This window comes from Bombus terrestris, chromosome 11 (assembly GCF_910591885.1).
Source record: "Bombus terrestris chromosome 11, iyBomTerr1.2, whole genome shotgun sequence".
NCBI classification, from domain to species: domain Eukaryota; kingdom Metazoa; phylum Arthropoda; class Insecta; order Hymenoptera; family Apidae; genus Bombus; species Bombus terrestris.
Genome location: NC_063279.1, coordinates 15792642 through 15815854, shown reverse-complemented (window position 1 = coordinate 15815854; position 23213 = coordinate 15792642). Strand labels below are relative to the sequence as shown.

At 39.3% G+C, this 23213-nt stretch overlaps 1 protein-coding gene and 1 long non-coding RNA gene across 2 annotated transcripts; one reads left to right on the top strand and one right to left on the bottom strand.

Annotated features, from left to right (window-relative positions):
• Positions 1-1143: 1143 nt before the first annotated feature.
• LOC100650467 (protein FAM114A2-like) lies at positions 1144-2884 on the bottom strand. Its single transcript, XM_048410590.1, is given in 5 exon segments — positions 1144-1288; positions 1366-1601; positions 1604-1676; positions 1758-2353; positions 2695-2884. Coding segments are annotated over 5 exon segments (1155 nt in total). The 5' UTR covers positions 2870-2884; the 3' UTR covers positions 1144-1213.
• Positions 2885-20783: 17899 nt separating this feature from the next.
• Positions 20784-21987, top strand: LOC125385887. Its single transcript, XR_007225618.1, has 3 exons — positions 20784-21677; positions 21802-21844; positions 21927-21987. It is a non-coding gene; the product is annotated as an uncharacterized LOC125385887 (long non-coding RNA).
• The last annotated feature ends 1226 nt before the right edge of the window (positions 21988-23213 follow it).

Below are 23213 nucleotides of genomic sequence, written 5' to 3'. Positions count from 1 at the left end.
GCATCAGTCAATTATGCACTTGGGTTGGGATAAGACGCTCGAGAAACTATATGAGTATTACTGGTTCGAAGGAATGACGAAGTACGTTCGCAAATTCGTAGAGAACTTTAATTGCTTTTGCTTCTTGGTGGTTTTGTAAGAATGCCCGCGTTAACTAGATTATATATTTAAAAGAATATACAATAATATATAGGGATCCTATTGAATATTAGTTTTATTAAAAGAAAGTATATAATTGTGTCAATGTTGCTACTTTGTTACTTTTCAATGACATTTTAATTCATTGAAACACAGCTTTAGCTACAATAGTACACATCAATTAATCTGACTCTTAGATATAGATGCAAAATAATTCAGAATATATGTTGTTACAGTTTGGGGAAATACAATACCAACACCATTTGCTACTAACATTACTCTAAATTCGTCATTGAAACCACCAACAGCAAGTTTGACCTTTAATACTCCGCCAAATCTTACTACACCTTTACCAACGAGTGAATCAAACTCGAGTTTTCAACTTCAGAAACCTCCTATTGGTAATAAAAGAGGAAAACATCAAGTCGAGTTTATATTTATTCTCGTATTGTTAAGAATATTTTAACATATGATTATAAATATCCTACTTGATTTTAATATTAATATTTCGATTTGACATTATTTCTTTTAAAACAAAAATGTTTTATAAGAAAATAAATTGTTATTAAATTCTATAATTATAAGCATTTCATATATACAATAGTACAACTATATTTTAAGGAAATATTTACTTGAAGCATTTTTGTAATTCAAAGTATATTTTACTAATCTTATAATTAAGTATAAATTTATATAAGAAATTAAAACTGTTCGGGAAGCATTATGAAATGACATAAATTGTATATGTAAAATACTTGTGAGCAGAACATTTGAAAAAAAATGAGTACCTAAATTAAATTTTTTTAAACAAGTTGCTAGAAATTTTTTACAGATAACTTTAATTTTTCTTTCTTTTTTGATACATTGTAAATCCATACAATTTATACAGTACAAAAAGTGTTATTTTTTTTTTATTTTTCTCTTTTTTTCTATCCTTTCTTTATAACGTGCAAAACTTTCTTTCTATCCCGAAACATATTAGAAAAAGTTATTTGCACTAATTACCTGAAATGTATTAGTTTTTTTTTTTTACAATATATGCAGAACGAGTATTAAAAAATACTTCTACTCATCGTTATATAGCACCAACTTCTATGATGGGAATCAACAATTTGAAGGCATGTTGAATGTAAGAACCTGCATTTGAAGCCTATTTAAAAAAAAAAATGAAAATTTATTTCTTCATACATGTATACTATAATTTAATACATAATAGTGTTCTCTCACCTCCATGAGAATCGTTGTTATATTAGTTTTAATAGTATGAGGTTTATCTGAAGTTTCTGCAAGCTTATTTAAAATACTACAGTAAGTATTAGCTAATATTCCAATTTGATTAGACAGAATATTTGTTAACTGAACTAGTGAATCAGTTTCATTAACAGTGCTTCGATGTTCTTTGATTAAAAGTAATTCTGCAGTTTTATGAAACCTTTCTACAGATAATGCTGTAAATTGTGCAAAACTGAAATAGCATGTTCAAAAGTTTCTTGATCATTATGTGGTGAATTAGTATAATTTTTAGAATCTTGAAAAGCCTAAAATCAATATTTAATTTTGTATAATGGATTCAAGAGATAATAGTAAACTTTCGTATTATTAGAGCAAAAATTATTTACCTCGTGTAACTTTTCATATGTAATGTTAATTCCAAGATCGCTGCAAGCTTCTTGTAATTTATATTTCAAGTCTTTCTCATCTATTTCATCATTGTATTCATCATCATTATCTAATGCACATAATTCTTCAACTTCTTCCAACATTTTTTCAACAGAATTTAATTCATTTGTATCTAAGCTATTTAAATGCTGTTGTATTTTCATATTACTTTGTTTTGATAACATTTCTAATGCTTCTATATGAACAAGTCCTTGATAATCATCAAAGAGACTTTCAAAATGTACTTTTCTCATTTTCTGTCTTTCTTCCATTGTTCTTTCTGTGCTATCTGCTTTTTCTTTAGCTTCTCGTAGGATCTGAGATAAATTAGGTTTATCTGTTTCATTTATAAAGAAGGTCCTCTTTTTCTTTAAGCCTGGATCACCTTCTTCTAAAACTTCCATTGTCTTCTTACCAATGGCTTCTAACGTATCTAATCCACCACTCACAACTTTGCTTCCAGCTGATTCAACCAGTTTTGTTATTGATGATACACTTGATATAAGATTTCCAAACCCGAAAGAAGATTGTTCTTTGGTCTGTTCCTCTTTACCATCTGGAAATTAACTGGAAGTTAACTAAAATAAAAATATAACAGTTTTATAATTTAGCCATAATTATATCATTAAATAATAGTAGTGGTATAGTTTATTTTCAATCTCTTGACTATAAAAGGAACTTGATTCACAATTATATATTTTTTCTATTGCATTTCATTCTCACTTATTCATCTACACACAGATCCATCCACTCGCACACACAATCTTATTTTACTCTTATTTTACATATTACATATCTATTGTCTATCATCTACCTATCTATTAACTATTACATACATCTATTATATCATTAAATATATCCATCCTATATCATTTATAACTATATAATAAAAGTTACCATTGTCTGTCTGATTTTCTTGTTCTTCATTTGATTTAGATTCATCAGATAAAGCCACTGATTCTTCCAAAAGAGTAAGTCCTTGTGATACATGCTTGTAGAGTTTCGAAGGCAAGCTCGGGTAAGATACAAGCCGAACTACATCCGATACACAAAGACCAGCATACCGTGGCATACAGTGCACATGGACATAACGGGCAAGCTAAGTGGCAAAAATGACACCAAGGAATATGCCATCGTTTTAGTAGATGCTTTCGAGAAGTTTGTATATCTGTATCATACCCGTAAGATAGACTCCCTAAATACCATCAAAGCACTCAAGTCCGTTATATTTCTATTCGGCAGACCCTGCCGGATAATAAAAGATTGCACTACGAGTGCACTACGTTTTGCACGTATATTAGAGTTTGGCGAGAGTACAAACGTCGAAACATCTCAAACGGCAGCGAAATAACGTTTAATTTTCTTCAAAATCGGCGAATGATTGCGACTTGCTTGTGTCTGTAACTTCTTCGAGGCTGGAAAACGCGTGTACCGCATTTTGCATGAAAAGTGGAGGGAAATGAACGTTTGAACGTTGAAATATCTCAAACGGGAGAGATACAACGCTTAATTCTCGTCAAAATCGACGAATTATTGCGATTTACGTGTGTCTGGGCATGTTTCGACGCTGGAAAACGCGTGCAATACATTCCGCACTCATACTGCAGTGAAAGGTGCGTTTAAACGTCGAAATATCTTAAACGGGAGAGAAACAACGCTTAATTTTCGTCAAAATCGGCGAATGATTGCGATTTGCTTGTGTCTGGGCTTGTTTCGACGCTGGAAAACGAGTGCACTACATTCCGCACGCATAATGCAGTGAAAAGAGCGTTTAAACGTCGAAATATCTGAAACGGGAGAGAAACAACGCTTAATTTTCGTCAAAATCGGCGAATGATTGCGATTTGCGTGTGTCTGGGTTGTTTCGACGGTGGAAAACGAGTGCACTACGTTCTGCACGTATATTGGAGTTTGACGAGAGTGTGAACGTCGAAACATCTCATACGGCAGAGAAATAACGTTTAATTTTCGTCAAAATCACGAATGATTGCGATTTGCGTGTGTCTCGGCTTGTTTAGACGCTGCAAAACGCGCACAATAAATTCCGCATTCATAATGCCGCGAAAGGTGCGTTTAAACGTCGAAATATCTCAAACGGCAGAGAAATAACGTTTAATTTTCGTCAAAATCTGCGAATGATTGCGGTTTGTGTGTATCTGCGCATGTTTCGTCGCTGGAAAAGGCGTGCACTACATTCCACTCGCATAATGCAGTGAAAAGAGCGTTTAAACGTCGAAACATCTCAAACGGGAGAGAAACGACGCTTATTTTTCGTCAAAATCGGCGAATGATTGCGATTTGCTTGTGTCTGGGATTGTTTCGACGCTGGAAAACGCGTTTTACAAGTGTATAGGAGTGAGGCGAGCGTTTATAAGGCGAAGTCTCTCAAACGGGAGAGAAACAACGCTTATTTTTCTTCAAAATCGGCGAATGATTGCGGTTTGCGTGTGTCTGGGACTGTTGCGACGCTGGAAAACGCGTTTTACAAGTGTATAGGAGTGAGGCAAGCGTTTATACGGCGAATTCTCTCAAACGGGAGAGAAAGTACTCAATATTTTCGTCAAAATCGGGGAATGATTGCGATTTGCGTGTGTTTGGGCTTACTTCGATGTTGGAAAACGCGTGTACCACGTAGAGCATGTAAAGATGAGTGAAAAGAACGTTTGAACGTTGAAATATCTCAAACGGGCGAGAAATAACGGTTAAAATTCACAATATCGGCGAATGATTGCGATTTTCATGTGTTTGAGCTTGTTTCGACGCTGGAAATCGCATGGACTACATTCCGCACGCATAATGCAGTGAAACAGCGTTTAAACATCGAAATATCTCAAACGGGAGAGAAACAATGCTTATTTTTCGACAAAATCGGCGAATGATTGCGATTTGCTTGTGTCTCGGCTTGTTTCGACGCTGAAAAACGAGTGCACTACGTTTTGCACGTATATTGGAGTTTGACGAGAGTTTGAACGTCGAAACATCTCAAACGGGCGAGAAATGACGGTTAAAATTCACAATATCGGCGTATGATTGCGATTTTCATGTGTCTGAGCTTGTTTCGACGTTGGAAATCGCATGGACTACACTGCGCACGCATAATGCAGTGAAAGCAGCGTTTAAACGCCGAAATATCACAAACGGGAGAGAAACAACGCTTATTTTTCGACATAATCTGCGAATGATTGCGATTTGCGTGTGTCTGGGCTTACATCGATGTTGGAAAACGCGTGTACCACGTAGAGCATGTAAAGATGAGTGAAAAGAACGTTTGAACGTTGAAATATCTCAAACGGGCGAGAAATAACGGTTAAAATTCACAATATCGGCGAATGATTGCGATTTTCATGTGTCTGGGCTTGTTTCGACGCTGAAAAACAAGTGCACTACGTTTTGCATGTATATTGGAGTTTGAAGAGTGTTTGAACGTCGAAACATCTCAAACGGCAGAGAAGTAACGTTTAATTCTCGTCAAAATTGGCAAATGATGCCGATTTGCGTGTGTCTGGGCTTGTTTCGACGCTGGAAAACGCGTTTTACAAGTGTATAGGAGTGAGGCGAGCGTTTAAACGGCGAATTCTCTCAAACGGGAGAGAAACAACGCTTATTTTTCGTCAAAATCGACGGATGATTGCGATTTGCGTGTGTCTGGGATTGTTTCGACGGTGGAAAACGCGTTTTAGAAGTGTATAGAAGTGAGGCGAGCTTTTAAACGGCGAATTCTCTCAAACGGGAGAGAAAGTACTCAATATTTTCGTCAAAATCTGGGAATGATTGCGATTTGCGTGTGTCTGGGCTTGTTTCGACGCTGGAAAACGCGTTTTAGAAGTGTATAGAAGTGAGGCGAGCGTTTAAACGTCGAAACATCTCAAACGGGAGAGAAACGACGCTTATTTTTCGTCAAAATCGGCGAATGATTGCGATTTGCTTGTGTCTGGGATTGTTTCGACGCTGGAAAACGCGTTTTACAAGTGTATAGGAATGAGGCGAGCGTTTATAAGGCGAAGACTCTCAAACGGGAGAGAAACAACGCCTATTTTTCGTCAAAATCGGCGAATGATTGCGGTTTGCGCTTGTCTGGGATTGTTGCGACGCTGGAAAACGCGTTTTACAAGTGTATAGGTGTGAGGCGAGCGTTTATACGGCGAATTCTCTCAAACGGGAGAGAAAGTACTCAATATTTTCGTCAAAATCGGGGAATGATTGCGATTTGCGTGTGTCTGGGCTTACTTCGATGTTGGAAAACGCGTGTACCACGTAGAGCATGTAAAGATGAGTGAAAAGAACGTTTGAACGTTGAAATATCTCAAACGAGCGAGAAATAACGGTTAAAATTCACAATATCGGCGAATGATTGCGATTTTCATGTGTTTGAGCTTGTTTCGACGCTGGAAATCGCATGGACTACATTCCGCACGCATAATGCAGTGAAAACAGCGTTTAAACGTCGAAATATCTCAAACGGGAGAGAAACAATGCTTATTTTTCGACAAAATCGGCGAATGATTGCGATTTGCTTGTGTCTGGGCTTGTTTCGACGCTGAAAAACGAGTGCACTACGTTTTGCACGTATATTGGAGTTTGACGAGAGTTTGAACCTCGAAACATCTCAAACGGCAGAGAAATAACGTTTAGTTTTCGTCAAAATTGGCGAATGATGGCGATTTGCGTGTGTCTGGGCTTGTTTCGACTCTGGAAAACGCGTTTTAGAAGTGTATAGGAGTGAGGCGAGCATTTAAACGGCGAATTCTCTCAAACGGGCGAGAAACAACGCTTAATTTTCGACAAAATCGGCGAATGATTGCGATTTGCGTGAGTTTGGGCTTGTTTCGACGCTGGAAACCGCGTGCACTGCATTCCACAAGTATAATGCAGTGAAAAGAGCGTTTAAACGTCGAAATATCTCAAACGGGAGAGAAACAACGCTTAATTTTCGATAAAATCGAAGAGTGATAGCGATTTGCGTGTGTCTGGGCTTGTTTCGACTCTGGAAAGCGCGTTTTAGAAGTGTATAGGAGTGAGGCGAGCATTTAAATGGCGAATTCTCTCAAACGGGCGAGAAACAACGCTTATTTATCGTCAAAATCGGCAAAGGAATACGATTTGCGTGTATCTGGGCTTACTTCGACGACGGAAAACACGCGCACTACATTCCGCACGCATAATGCAGTGGAAGGAGCGTTTAAACGTCGAAATATCTCAAATGGGAGAGAAATAACGATTTATCTTCGTCTAAATCAGCGAATGATTGCGATTTGCGGGGTGCCTGGGCTTACTTCGACGCTGGAAAACGCGTGCACTGCACTCCACAAGCATAATGCAGTGAAAAGAGCGTTAAAACGTCGAAATATCTCAAACGGGAGAGAAACAATGCTTCATTTTCGACAAAATCGAAGAGTGATTGCGATTTGCGGGGTGTCTGTGCTTGTTTTGACTCTCAAAATCGCGAGCACTACATAGCGCACGCATAATGCAGTGGAAGGAGGGTTTAAACGTCGAAATATCTCAAACGGGAGAGCAATAACGCTTAATTTTCGACAAATTCGAAGAGTGATTGCGATTTGCGGGGTGTCTAGGCTTACTTCGACGCTGGAAAACACGTGTACCACGTTTTTGCATGCATAATGCAGTGAAAAGAGCGTTTAAACGTCGAAATATCTGAAACGGGAGAGAAACAACGCTTAATTTTCGACAAAATCGGCAAATGATTACGATTTGCGTGTATCTGGGCTTACTTCGACGCTGGAAAACGCGTGCACTACATTCCGCACGCATAATGCAGTGGAAGGAGCATTTAAACGTCGAAATATCTCAAACGGGAGAGAAATAACGCTTAATTTTCGTCAGAATCGGCGAATGATTATGATTTGTGTGTATCTGGGCTTGTTTCGACGCTGGAAATCGCATGCACTACATTCCGCACGCATAATGCAGTGAAGAGAGCGATTAAACGTCGAAATATCTCAAACGGGAGAGGAATAACGCTTAATTTTCGACAAATTCGAAGAGTGATTGCGATTTGCGGGGTGTCTGGGCTTACTTCGACACTGGAAAAAAAGTGTACCACGTTTTTGCATCCATAATGCAGTGAAAAGAGCGTTTAAACGTCGAAATATCTGAAAAGGAGGGATACAACGCTGAATTTTCGTCAAAATCGGCGAATGATTGCGATTTGCGTGTGTCTGGGCATACTTCGACGCTGGTAAACGCGTGTACCACGTTTTTGCATGCATAATACAGTGAAAGGTGCGTTTAAACGTCGAAATATCTGAAACGGGAGAGAAACAACGCTTAATTTTCGACAAAATCGGCGAATGAATGCGATTTGCGTGTGTCTGGGCTTACTTCGATGCTGGAAAACGCGTGCACTGCATTCCACAAGCATAATGCAGTGAAAAGAGCGTTATAACGTCGAAATATCTCAAACGGGAGAGAAATAACGCTTAATTTTCGTCAAAATCGGCAAATGATTACGATTTGTGTGTATCTGGGCTTGTTTCGTCGCTGGAAACCGCGTGCACTACATTCCGCACGCATAATGCAGTGAAAAGAGCGTTAAATCGTCGAAATATCTCAAACGGGAGAGAAACAACTCTTAATTTTCGACAAAATCGAAGAGGGATTACGATTTGCGTGTATCTGGGCTTACTTCGACGCTGGAAAACGCGGGCACTACATTCCGCACGTATAATGCAGTGAAGAAGGCGTTTAAACGTCGAAATATCTCAAACGGGAGAGCAATAACGCTTAATTTTCGACAAAATCGAAGAGCGATTGCGATTTGCGTGTATCTGGGCTTACTTCGATGCTGGAAAACGCGTGAACTACATTCCGCACGTATAATGCAGTGAAGAAAGCGTTTAAACGTCGAAATATCTCAAACGGGAGAGCAATAACGCTTAATTTTCGACAAAATCGAAGAGCGATTGCGATTTGCGTGTATCTGGGCTTGTTTCGACGCTGGAAAACGCGTGCAATACATTCAACAAGCATAATGCAGTGAATGGAGCGTTTAAACGTCGAAATATCTGAAACGGGAGAGAAACAACGCTTAATTTTCGTCAAAATCGGCAAACGATTACGATTTGCGTGTGTCTGGGCTTGTTTCGACAGTGGAAAACGCGCGCAATACATTCCACAAGCATAATGCAGTGGAAGGAGCGTATAAACGTCGAAATATCTCAAACGGGAGAGAAACAACGCTTAATTTTCGTCAAAATCGGCAAATGATTACGATTTGCGTGTATATGCGCTTGTTTCGACGCTGGAAAACGCGTGCACTACATACAGCACGCATGATACACTGCAGGCACCGTTTAAACGTCGAAATATCTCAAATGGGAGAGAAATAACCATTTATTTTCGTCTAAATCAGCGAATGATTGCGATTAGCGGGGTGTCTGGGCTTACTTCGACGCTGGAAAACACGTGTACCGCGTTTTTGCATGCATAATGCAGTGAAAAGAGCGTTTAAACGTCGAAATATCTCAAACGGGAGAGAAACAACGCTTAATTTTCGACAAAATCGAAGAGTGATTGCGATTTGCGGGGTGTCTGGGCTTGTTTTGACTCTCAAAATCGCGTGCACTACATAGCTCACGCATAATGCAGTGGAAGGAGGGTTTAAACGTCGAAATATCTCAAACGGGAGAGAAACAACGCTTAATTTTCGACAAAATCGAAGAGTGATTGCGATTCGCGCGGTGTCTGGGCTTGTTTTTACTCTCGAAATCGCGTGCACTACATAGCGCACGCATAATGCAGTGGAAGGACGGTTTAAACGTCGAAATATCTCAAACGGGAGAGAAATAACGCTTTTTTTCGTCTAAATCAGCGAATGATTGCGATTTTCGAGTGTCTGGGCTTGTTTCGTCGCTGGGATACGCGTGTACAACGTTTTGCATGTAACGTACAGTGAAAAGATCGTTTGGGCGTTGAAATATCTCAAACGGGAGAGAAATAATGTTTCATTTTCGTCAAAATCGGCAAATGATTGCGATTTGCGTGTATATGGGCTTACTTCGACGCTGGAAAACGCGTGCAATACATTCCACAAGCATAATGCAGTGAAGAGAGCGTTTAAACGTCGAAATATCTCAAACGGGAGAGAAAAAACGCTTAATTTTCGACAAAATCGAAGAGTGATTGCGATTTGCTGGGTGTCTGCGCTTACTTCGACGCTGGAAAACACGTGTACCACGTTTTTGCATGCATAATGCAGTGAAAAGAGCGTTTAATCGTCGAAATATCTGAAACGGGAGAGAAACAACGCTTAATTTTCGTCAAAATCGGCAAACGATTACGATTTGCGTGTATCTGGGCTTACTTCGACGCTGGAAAACGCGTGCACTACATTCCGCACGCATAATGCAGTGGAAGGAGCGTTTAAACGTCGAAATATCTCAAATGGGAGAGAAATAGCGATTTATTATCGTCTAAATCAGCGAATGATTGCGATTTGCGGGGTGCCTGGGCTTACTTCGACGCTGGAAAACGCGTGCACTGCATTCCACAAGCATAATGCAGTGAAAAGGGCGTTATAACATCGAAATATCTCAAACGGGAGAGAAACAACGCTTCATTTTCGACAAAATCCAAGAGTGATTGCGATTTGCGGGGTGTCTGGGCTTGTTTTGACTCTCAAAATCGCGTGCACTACATAGCGCACGCATAATGCAGTGGAAGGAGGGTTCAAACGTCGAAATATCTCAAACGGGAGACAAATAACGCTTAATTTTCGTCAAAATCGGAAAATGATTACGATTTGCGTGTATATGGGCTTGTTTCGACTGTGGAAAACGCGTGCAATACATTCCACAAGCATAATGCAGTGAAGAGAGCGATTAAACGTCGAAATATCTCAAACGGGAGAGGAATAACGCTTAATTTTCGACAAATTCGAAGAGTGATTGCGATTTGCGGGGTGTCTGGGCTTACTTCGACACTGGAAAAAAAGTGTACCACGTTTTTGCATCCATAATGCAGTGAAAAGAGCGTTTAAACGTCGAAATATCTGAAAAGGAGGGATACAACGCTGAATTTTCGTCAAAATCGGCGAATGATTGCGATTTGCGTGTGTCTGGGCATACTTCGACGCTGGTAAACGGGTGTACCACGTTTTTGCATGCATAATACAGTGAAAGGTGCGTTTAATCGTCGAAATATCTGAAACGGGAGAGAAACAACGCTTAATTTTCGTCAAAATCAGCGAATGATTGCGATTTGCGGGGTGCCTGGGCTTACTTCGACGCTGGAAAACGCGTGCACTGCATTCCACAAGCATAATGCAGTGAAAAGAGCGTTAAAACGTCGAAATATCTCAAACGGGAGAGAAACAATGCTTCATTTTCGACAAAATCGAAGAGTGATTGCGATTTGCGGGGTGTCTGTGCTTGTTTTGACTCTCAAAATCGCGAGCACTACATAGCGCACGCATAATGCAGTGGAAGGAGGGTTTAAACGTCGAAATATCTCAAACGGGACAGCAATAACGCTTAATTTTCGACAAATTCGAAGAGTGATTGCGATTTACGGGGTGTCTAGGCTTACTTCGACGCTGGAAAACACGTGTACCACGTTTTTGCATGCATAATGCAGTGAAAAGAGCATTTAAACGTCGAAATATCTGAAACGGGAGAGCAATAACTCTTAATTTTCGACAAAATCGACGAATTATTGCAATTTGCGTGTATCTGGGCTTGATTCGACGACGGACAACGCGTGCACTACATTCCGCACGCATAATGCAGTGGAAGGAGCATTTAAACGTCGAAATATCTCAAACGGGAGAGAAATAACGCTTAATTTTCGTCAGAATCGGCGAATGATTATGATTTGTGTGTATCTGGGCTTGTTTCGACGCCGGAAATCGCAGGCACTACATTCCGCACGCATAATGCAGTGAAGAGAGCGATTAAACGTCGAAATATCTCAAACGGGAGAGGAATAACGCTTAATTTTCGACAAATTCGAAGAGTGATTGCGATTTGCGGGGTGTCTGGGCTTACTTCGACACTGGAAAAAAAGTGTACCACGTTTTTGCATGCATAATGCAGTGAAAAAAGCGTTTAAATGTCGAAATATCTGAAAAGGAGGGATGCAACGCTTAATTTTCGTCAAAATCGGCGAATGATTGCGACTTGCGTGTGTCTGGGCATACTTCGACGCTGGAAAACGCGTGCAATACATTCCACAAGCATAATGCAGTGAAGTGAGCTTTTAAACGTCGAAATATCTCAAACGGGAGAGCAATAATGCTTAATTTTCGACAAATTCGAAGAGTGATTGCGATTTGCGGGGTGTCTGGGCTTACCTCGACGCTGGAAAACACGTGTACCACGTTTTTGCGTGCATAATGCAGTGAAAAAAGCGTTTAAATGTCGAAATATCTGAAAAGGAGGGATACAACGCTTAATTTTCGTCAAAATCGGCGAATGATTGCGACTTGCGTGTGTCTGGGCATACTTCGACGCTGGAAAACGCGTGCAATACATTCCACAAGCATAATGCTGTGAAAAGAGCGTTTAAACGTCGAAATATCTCAAACGGGAGGGATACAACGCTCAATTTCCGTCAAAATCGAAGGGTGAATGCGATTTGCGTGTATCTGGGCTTGTTTTTACTCTCGAAATCGCGTGCACTAGATAGCGCACGCATAATGCAGTGGAAGGAGGGTTAAAACGTCGAAATATCTCAAACGGGAGAGAAATAACGCTTTTTTCGTCTAAATCAGCGAATGATTGCGATTTTCGAGTGTCTGGGCTTGTTTCGTCGCTGGGATACGCGTGGACAACGTTTTGCATGTAACGTAGAGTGAAAAGATCGTTTGGACGTTGAAGTATCTCAAACGGGAGAGAAATAATGTTTCATTTTCGTTCAAATCGGCAAACGATTACGATTTGCGTGTATATGGGATGTGAGTAACAAGCTTCTTATTATTGTCACTTTTATTCCAAGATGATTTATAACATTCTTCCCTTTTTTTTTTTAGGTTATGATTGGTTATCTTGGTATTTATTACCTTCGGTATCTTCATATCATCATATATTATGTTTTATGAAAATGGATCCGTAGCAAATCCTCGTGGAACTCTTGCTTGTATACTTTATTCTATGATAACTTGTTGCATATGGACTTTGTTAACTTATAAGGTACCCTTTTGTTTGCTAAGACTATTCCGCTAGTTTAATTGAGATATTGTGAAGCTTTAACACTATTATTTTCTTCCATATATACATATATTGAAGCAGTTGAGGTTAGTTTATCCATTCGTTGACAGTTGTATACTATGTTCTATGGAGTGGGTCCACAACTTGTTTTGTTTCTTTTTATGATGAATAATTGTTCACGAGGTATCTTTCCACTTTTACTATTTTACTGGATTACTCATTTTGGAATCGCTCTGGTGGTCTATTTCGATGATGTGCCAGTTTTAATTTATTCAAGTGTACTGTTCGAGGGAGTCCTTTTACTTCAATCTTGACGTTTTGATTTTGCAAAATTTCTAACACTTTACATGGTCCAGTATATTGATCAGAGAATTTTCCTTTACTAGGTTCTTTTAGTAGATATACCAAATCTCCTGTTTTAAAATTTTGAGGGTTGATTCGTCGGTCGTAATATTCCTTTGATCTTAATTTAGATTTTATCAAATTTTCCCTTGCCATTTGCTGCACGGTGTTAATTTTATTGAACAAGTCTGTGAGATATTCTGCGTATGTTGGTTCTATGTTTTCTTCGATTATCACTTCACCAGTAGGTTCTCTGGCCAAGTGTCCAAAAACCAATTCATGTGGTGAAAATTTCGTTCCTTCGTGTACAGTGGTATTGTAGTATCGTGGGCAAAAGGCCCAAGACAGCGACCGAACCGTATACAAAGTGGCGAGAGCCGTTGCGCCGTCGAGTACATCAATGTGTCGTCGGTCTTTTCAAGTGGACAGTTTTGTGGAAAGAGCCTGCGTGACCCTGGCCACGGGGTTTCGGGACATGTGTTCGATGGGACGAGAAAAGACAAAGAGACGCTAAGGGTAGAGTTGGTTGAGACGCCAGCGAGAACGAATGCAAGAGGAGTGCAGTATGAGTTGAGAAGCGAGAGCGTGCGAGTGCAGATGCCGAAGACGAGAGTTGTAGAGTTGCTAGCGTTGTAGAGAGATCGAGTTGTTAGTTATAGAGTTGCGAGAGTGATTTGAACGGAATAAGACTTTTGTGTTTTAGTTCAAGTTGAACATTTATCGTTCTCTGTCCAATTAATCTTTGTTATTTTTTATTTATCTTAATAAATAGTATTAGGAGAATTTTACAAACCTAAATTATCCTAATCCTATCCCTTTTTCGATACTACAGTATTGTAGGAAAACATGGCTAGTTCCACCCATTCGTCCCAATTTCTGGAATTTTCAATATATAACTTCAAGTATTCTGTCAATACATGGTGAGATCTTTCGATTGAGCCGTTACTTTGTGGGTGATATGCCGTCGTGGTGTATTGTTTAATGCGGAATCTTTTTGCTACTTTCTTCATTAGCGAAGATGTAAAGTTCGCTCCTTGATCAGTGAGAATAGCTCTCGGCGACCCGAATCGACAGATAAATCGTTTTACGAAAGCGTCCGCTATCTCGGCTGAAGAGATTCCTACTATGGGGATCCCGATTGAGTACTTTGTCAATAAATCTTGGATAGTTAGTATATACTCGTTTCCCTTTTGAGTTTTTGGAAACGGCCCAACGATATCCATACTGATTTTATCGAACGCTTTACCTGGTGTGTCCGTAAGTATCATTGGTTGCTTCGTTTTTATCCTTGTGAGTTTCTTCAATTGGCATTCCTTACATGTCCTTACATAATCTTGAATTTCCTTTTTCATATTTTCCCAATAATAGTGTTGTCGTATTCTCAAATAAGTTTTAGTTATTCCTTTGTGTCCTGCTACAGATGATTCGTGTTTTTCTCGTATTATATTGCTTCGTGTTTCTACTGGTGGGATAGTTACTTCTCCGGTACAAATGGTAATAGTTATTGTTTTTTCTATGAAAACCTCCTTTAATTTCCTGATTATGTGTCGCCAGGGTATCTCTTCTAAATTCCCTTTGCTAATGCTGAAGGAAGTTAGTTGTTTTTCGTTAACTACGTCCAACAATGATTTTAATGAATTTAATAAATTTTCTGGTGTTATTGAAATATTTCGATTTTCCTTTATTGGTAGGGATACGATGTATTTCCCGGAGTCATGATTCAACCTTGCTTTTTCCAACATTAAACTTTCATAACGAGGCAATCGCTCTGCTCCCTTCATCTCTAAGGCTCCTTTATCTATCGGGGTGCCATATATATCTATGAATATTATTTTATGATCATTCACTCTCGTAATCGAGTCTCGAGTTTCCGAAATTTTTAGTTCCGCAAGTATAGTAGGTCTCGTGTCTCTTTCTTGTTGTTGTGTTAGTTCTGGGATTGCAATGGAGGGTTCCTCTTCGCTTGTTGTATCAGTGTCCTCCTTTTCTTGGTTGGATATTTCTTCGCCTGTTTTCGCATCGAGTTCAGCTAATGCTTGATCAAAGTATTTTACGGGGGTTTCTTCTATGGTAAAATGTTTCCGGGTAAAAACTTTTCTTCGTTTTGTAGAGTCTTGGGATGGAGACAAGACACGTGGTTTAGCTTCAAATATGGGAGAGTCTTCGGTTGAGGTATCTAATTCGAATCGTTTTGCGGCAGGATACTGGATCGGTGAATTTTCTTCTCTCCTCCTGATTGGTAGGCAGATCTCCGGAGGGTTTCTAGACAATGCGTCCGCGTTTGCGTTTGCCCTACCTTCTTTGTATAGAATATCAAATTCGAAGTCCGACAATTTTAATTTCCATTTCCAGATTCTTGAAGTAGGGTCCTTGATAGAATGCATCCACACCAAAGGTTTATGATCGGTTACAATAGTAAATTTTCTTCCGTACAGATACGGTCGGAAATGCATTGCGCTGTAGACGATTGCTAAACACTCCTTTTCGATAGTGGAGTAGTTTTGTTCGGCGGAATTTAATAATCTCGAGGTATATGCGATTGGCAAATCCTTTCCAATCGGCCCCTGACTCAGTACGCCGCCTATTGCATATCCTGATGCGTCTGTGGTAAGATTAAAGGGTTTAGAAAAATCTGGATATTGTAGAATGGGTTTTGTCATTAATGCTGTTTTTAAATTATTGAACGCATTTTCTTGATTTTCTGCCCATTTAAAGGGGGTATCTTTCTTCAATAGTTGCGTCAATGGTTTTGCGATTTTGGAGAAATCGGGTATAAATCTTCTTTAGTATCCTGCTAGTCCTAAAAATTGTTTGATGTTTTTTACCTTTTTGGGTCGTGGAAATTTCGACACGGCTTCGATTTTCTTTGGATCAGGTTTTACGCCATCTTCACTAATTATATGTCCTAAATAATTTACTTCATGTCGTAAGAACTCACACTTATCGGGCTGTAATCGTAATTTAGCATTCCTTAGTCTTTCCATTAATTTGTTAAACTTACTTTCGTGTTCTTGAAGTGACCTCGAATAAATTACAATGTCGTCCAGATAGACGAATAGTTCTATTCCTTGCAGTCCGGATAATACTGAGTTCATCAAGCGCTGAAATGTTGCTGGAGCATTTTTTAATCCAAAGGGCATTCTTTTGAATTGAAAGTGTCCGTACGGTGTCGAAAATGTAGTTTTATGGGCATCCTCCTGTGACATACGGATCTGATGGAAACCTGATGCCAAGTCAAACGTAGAAAAGTATTTTGCACTTCCTAATTGATCCAATATTTCTGTGATATTAGGGAGTGGAAAAGCATCGCCGATCGTTTTATCGTTCAGCTTCCTATAATCAATAACTAATCTCCAACGTTTGTTTCCTTGCGAATCGGGTTTTTTCGGTACGATCCATAACGGAGAATTGTATGGGGATATCGATGGTTCCACGATGTCTGTGTCTAATAATTCTTGAATTTGTCGATTTATTTCTTCTCGGTGTACTGGTGGGTAACGATACTGTTTAGTATTAACTGGTATATCATCCGTTGTAATTATTCTATGTTCTAGAATTCCAGTTGCTTCCAGCGTCTCTCCTGGAATATGAAATCTATCTTGATTATTACGAATCAATTTTTCGACGTTTTTCCTTTCCTCTTCGTTCAAGTGTTCAAGTCGTAGTAATTCGATTATTTTGTCAGATCTGCTTTCCTTTGTTTTTAAAATTGTATTACACGCCGTACTAGGAAGCGGGGTGAGGTTTTCAAATTCTTTGATTACCATTGTTGGTGTCGTAAATTCATAATCTCTTGAAGTAGTATTTATTATTCTCAGATAACCTTTTCCTTTATGATTTCTCACAACTGCATTACCAAAATAGATCCCCTTGATCGGCTCGATTCTGGGAATAAATCCCTCTCTTATCTCTGGATTTGCAATATTAATTGAGCATGTTACCGAACTTCGTTTCGGTACGATTATTCTTTCTTTAGTGTCGAAGGGAATATAAATATTTCCCCATTTGATATGCCTTTCCTCGTAATCCAAACGAGCTTTGCATCCTGCAAAAAATTCGGATCCTAAGATTCCGTCTTGATCGATCAGCAATGAGTCATCAACTACGTGAAAAACGACTGGATGGCCTGCGACCTGTATTACTGTCTGCCCTAGGGAGACCAGGCTCGTTGCCGTAATTCCTCTCACTTCAATTTGTTTCTGTTCGTCGATGATAGCTGAATCGAGTAAAGCAGGTTTTTTGATAATATTGATTTCTGATCCAGAGTCTAGTAGTAAACTTGTCTTGGTTTTTAAGTCTGGGGAAACTATTCGTGCAGTTGGGGTTGTTAGAGAATCGTTTAATTTTATTGAAATGATCCGAAGAGGTCGTCTTCCGCATCTGAGTCCGGTTCCTGGTGGTTTTCCCTCGTCTGTTCCTTCCGTGTTGGTTTTTCCTTTTGGCCTTGAGATTCCGGACTCTCTGTTTTTATTTTCGCGTGGCTGTGAGATGGTTCCCCCACAGTATTTAATGGTTGTTCCCTTGATTTTACAGTCGGCGTTACGTTCGCTTTGTTCCTTGTTATTGTGGATTGTGGAGTCGATTTCGCGGGGGCAGCTGCCCTTGTTCTCTTTATTACCATAGGCGCTAGCCTCCTTGTGGCCGCTGGCACTCTTGGGCGATTCGAAAATTCGTCCCTTCGTGGCTCGCCCCATTCCCCCGAAGGACGTGTTCGGTTTCCCAACTGTTCTTGAGCATAGGGTATAATTATTCCAGCATCTACCCGTGCTTTAAATTTATAACAATCCTTTACTAAATGCCCAGGTTTTTTACAATAATTACATGTTATGATATTCTGTTTTGAATAATTCTGTGATGGAGGTTCGGACCTTCGATCCTGATGATTGTTTCTGATATTGTTATTAGTGGTCAAGGGTCGTACGTTGTCGCGTTTGTAATTATTCAGAAATGTTGGTCGTTGGAGTCGCGTTCTATCGTTCATTTGTTTCACTTCTTGTGTTGCCTTAACGGCTTGGCGATACGCCTCTTCTAAAGTGTGGTATCCTGCTATCTTCACGCGTAAATACACCTCGTTTGGGAGCCCCTTAACGAAAGCTTCCCTCGTTTCCCAATCTATTGTATCTTGGATGTCCGGTGATATCGTGCCGTATTCGCTTCTTTCTCCGTCCATTATCGCTAACCTAAGATTTCTAACGCGATCCATGTAATCTAATATATCTTCCCCAGGTCGTTGGTATATCGTTCCTAATTCTCCCTTGTATTCCTTAAGAGATTTCTTTGGGCCAAACAGATCCTTTAATTTGTTCCCGAAATCGTTCAAACTTATTAGTTCTGTGTTTTCGACGGCGAGAAACGCATGTCCGCGAAGCTTATTCATTAATAGTTTTACTAACTGGGGTTCTTGATGCCTAGGAACCATGTTTCGTGCGCGCTCGCATGCTCTTAAAAATTGAAATACTGAGGGTCGATGTCCGTCGAATACTGGTACTGACTCGATCGCGTCTTTTAGCTTAATCGGTTGGGAATATCCACCTGGCTGTACTGTTTCTTGTTGTGTTGCCGGCGGCGATGCAGGTGACTGAGGTTCTCTTTTTGTTTTGAGTTCGCGTACGTCGTTTTGTAATTCGTTCATTCTTGCACTCATATCGGCTATTACTCGAAAATTTGCATCCCACGTTCTTAGTTTTTCCAACAATGTCAAAAGCATATCTTCATCCAATGATTCTAATTTGGTTGCCATTATTTTTCAGATATATATTTTATCAATGACAGTAATAACTTTAATCCTCTGTGGAGCGTATCCCACCGCTGCCACCAAAAAATTTTCTGTTACATTCTGTTATGTTCGATTTGATTGTGCTATGCCTTCCGTGTTAGTCTAGACTAAATCCAGATAAAATTTTTTTTTTTTTTTTTTGTTGTGTTATCTTAAGTTTAATCGGAAGGGGAAAATTGAAATGATATGATTGTTTATGAAATATTAATCGAGATAATATGGTAGTTGCTGCCACCAGAAATAGTCTAAGGACTATTTCAAAGAATTTCCTTTTATTATTATTATTTCTTAAAGTTGGGAGGGTTAGTGTATGATGGGTATTGTTTGTCTATCGTGTCTTTTGGATTCTCAGTCTGGAAGTGCCTCTATAAGCACTTTCTTGCCTGTAGGAAAACAAACCTTGTACCCTGTCTGTCGTGTCTTTTGAACTAGGTGAGAGTCTATTATCTACTAACTGGTGTTTAATGGGTAGCGTTGACTTACGTTTGATGCAACTGGCAAACGAATTCCACCTTTCGGCTAACCTGCTATGCGCAGGAATACTGGCACGGGAGAGGATTAAAGTTATTAGGGATAGACAATTGGCAACGTATTTATTTCGTCTGACAGAGTTATGTTGGTTTAACTATATTTTAATTTATTCGTTGTTAGTTGATTGAAGGTATTACAATATCAGCAATAAGTATCGTCGGATGCAAATGTAGATATATTATACAGCGATGTACAATAAATAAATATTCTAGCTTCTAACTGGATAAATTTTACAAATGTTTGGTAGGATAATATTTATTCGTACCAATAAGATTAATAACAAACGCTATGGTGTGATGTGGGCGATGGCGAACGAGATCGAAAGGAATGCGCCACGCAGTGTTCGGAAATTGGTGAATTTGAGGGCGAAAAACTAGGTGGTGAACCTTCGCGATTCGACTCTAATTCTTCTCGATGCCTCCTCTCTTCCTTTCTTATTTCTGCAGCAATTAATCGTTTGTACCAACGTTCGGCTCGCTTTTTGTTGAGGTGACTTTTATCTTTTCTATTCTTTTTTTGATTTCGTCATGGAATTATAATTCGTTCTTGGCAACAAGTAAAGTCGTAAATGAGTAAATGATTATTTTATTTGCTGACTGAGTTCACTGTAGACAATCAGTGTGGCCTCGTAGGCCTCACCCAAGGATGAGCAATCTGCTAACGGTGGGAAGAGGAAAACGAAAACCTTAGATGTTTTCTGTGACGAAAACACCGTAATCACTGGTTGATACAGCGAACAATTGTAAACAAAATAGATCGAAAGCTGATTGAGTTTATTCCAAACTATTCGTCAAATGTTGAGCAAGAACGTTTATCTCAATTTTGTAATTATATTCTCTGTAAACAATCCGTGTGGCTTCGTAGGCCTCGCCCAAGGATGAGCAATCTGCTAACGGTGGGAAGAGGAAAACGAAAACCATAGATGTTTCCAATGATTAAAAACACCGTGATCATTGGTCGGTACAGAGAATAATTGTCGTGAATTCAAAATGTTCGAATGAAATTTAATGTGAGTTATTTACTCGATACTTCTATCTGTCAACTATAGCTGCCGACGGATACTTTCGTTTAAAGACAACTTTGTTCAATTAAAAGTTAAAAAAGAAAGAAAGAGAGTGTACAATTTCGAATCTCCTACCTTGTTTGATTTGTGGAGTCGATCAGGTGTGAGTATGGTTTGGCGATGAATCGGTTTTAACAATTAAATTTTGTTTCGCGATTAGTTACTCGATGTTTCGGATTTTCGAACTTAATTAACAATTTTATTAAACGGAATTACAATATGTACTAGATTGTTTCTTTGACGCAGACGGATCGACTTGCGAATGAACAAAAGAACAAATGAATCACCGAATCTCAAGTTAATACCGAACCTTAACTGCAATACTCTTACAATACTCTTTAAGTTAAACTCACTGTTTCCAACTAAGACTGACTTCTGACTGCTCTCAATTAAAACTGAACTCTAACTATTTTCAACACTACTTTCAATTAAATTCTGAACTTGGTAAAACCAGCTCTGACCTCAATTAAAAACTGCACTCGAACAACTACTCTCTATTGAGTACTGAATCTCTATTTATATTCTTCCTAATTGTCACGTGACCGATTATTTCTTTTGTAATTGTACCATTACTACGTGACAATTTATGAATTTCGTAACTACCTATTTCCGCTGGGGTTCTTGTTTTCTTGATTATCTCACCCTTTGCTTGGTGTTAATGACATACAAGGTGCTTGAAAGAATGTACATGTTACAGGTGGTCGTATTTTGCTGATGCTGCGTCTGCGTTCTTTCCATGACCTTCGTTACTGATACCAGTGGAATGTGCCGGTCGCGTGGCTGCTTGGCCTTGCTGAGGTTGCATTTTGTGTGTCCGGTGATCGCCCTGCTGATGTCGGTGAATCGTACGAGGTGCTTGCCGAGTCTTTGCACGTGTTGTATGCTCTATTTCTTATGTTCCCCAAGGTTATTGTGAGTTCAAGGACAAGTTTTAATACGTCATTCTATAAGAGGTGGTGCGTGGTGGTAGTTTCTATTTGTTGATTTGCTTGCCGAGTTTTAGGTTAGTTTTCCTTTTTATACAATGTTTGTTCGTAGCAATAAGCAATTTTGATATTGCTTGATGTTTGTATGATCTGTAGTGCTAATTTGTTTGTTGCATTTCCATATTTCTTTTATGAATGCAGGTTATATTGAATCATGGATACTGACATGTCTGGAGCTGTAGAGGTATGTATTAATTTGATTTGTGTTGATTTCATCATATTTCATATTGTTGTCCTTTATCTTGAATTTGTGTATTTTATTTTAGTGTAAGAAAAAGAAAAGGAATAGAGGGACGCGCAGGCCGTTCGTACCTCCTGTGGTCGCCGTGGTAGATACAAATGCCTGCGCCAAGGTCCGTTTTCCGGAGGAAATTCCTGATGGAGTGTTGGAAGCCTATCTATTTCTATCTTATTTTCCATCTTACCCTCGTATATTAATTATATCTATATATATAAATAATTAACTATGTTTAATAAATTTTATCAAAGAATTTCCATTTTCATTGCACTGTGTGTTTGTTTCTAGGTATACGAGTTGACACTTGCGTTGTTTGTGTTATCTATGTTTTCGTTGCGGCACGTGCGGAGCGTGGGACGTGACAGAAATATCTCAAACGGGAGAGAAATAACGCTTAATTTTCGTCAGAATCGACAAATGAATACGATTTGCGTGTATCTGGGCTTGTTTCGTCGCTGGAATACGCGCGCACTACATTCCGCACGCATAATGCAGTGGAAGGAGCGTTTAAACGTCGAAATATCTCAAACGGGAGACAAATAACGCTTATTTTTCGTCAAAATCGGCAAATGATTACGATTTGCGTGTATATGCGCTTGTTTCGACGCTGGAAAACGCGTGCAATACATTCCAGAAGCATAATGCAGTGAAAAGAGCGTTAAAACGTCGAAATATATCAAATGGGAGAGAAATAACGCTTAATTTTCGTCAAAATCGGCGAATGAATGCGATTTGTGTGTATCTGGGATTGTTTCGACGCAGGAAACCGCGTGCACTGCATTCCACAAGCATAATGCAGTGAAAAGAGCGTTAAAACGTCGAAATATCTCAAACGGGAGAGAAACAACGCTTAATTTTCGTCAAAATCGGCAAATGATTACGATTTGCGTGTATCTGGGCTTGTTTCGACGCTGGAAACCGCGTGCACTGCATTCCACAAGTATAATGCAGTGAAAAGAGCGTTTAAACATCGAAATATATCAAATGGGAGAGAAATAAATCTTCATTTTCGTCAAAATCGGCGAATGAATGCGATTTGTGTGTATCTGGGATTGTTTCGACGCAGGAAACCGCGTGCACTGCATTCCACAAGCATAATGCAGTGAAAAGAGCGTTAAAACGTCGAAATATCTCAAACGGGAGAGAAACAACGCATAATTTTCGTCAAAATCGGCAAATGATTACGATTTGCGTGTATATGGGCTTACTTCGACGCTGGTAAACGCGTGTACCACGTTTTTGCATGCATAATACAGTGAAAGGTGCGTTTAATCGTCGAAATATCTGAAACGGGAGAGAAACAACGCTTAATTTT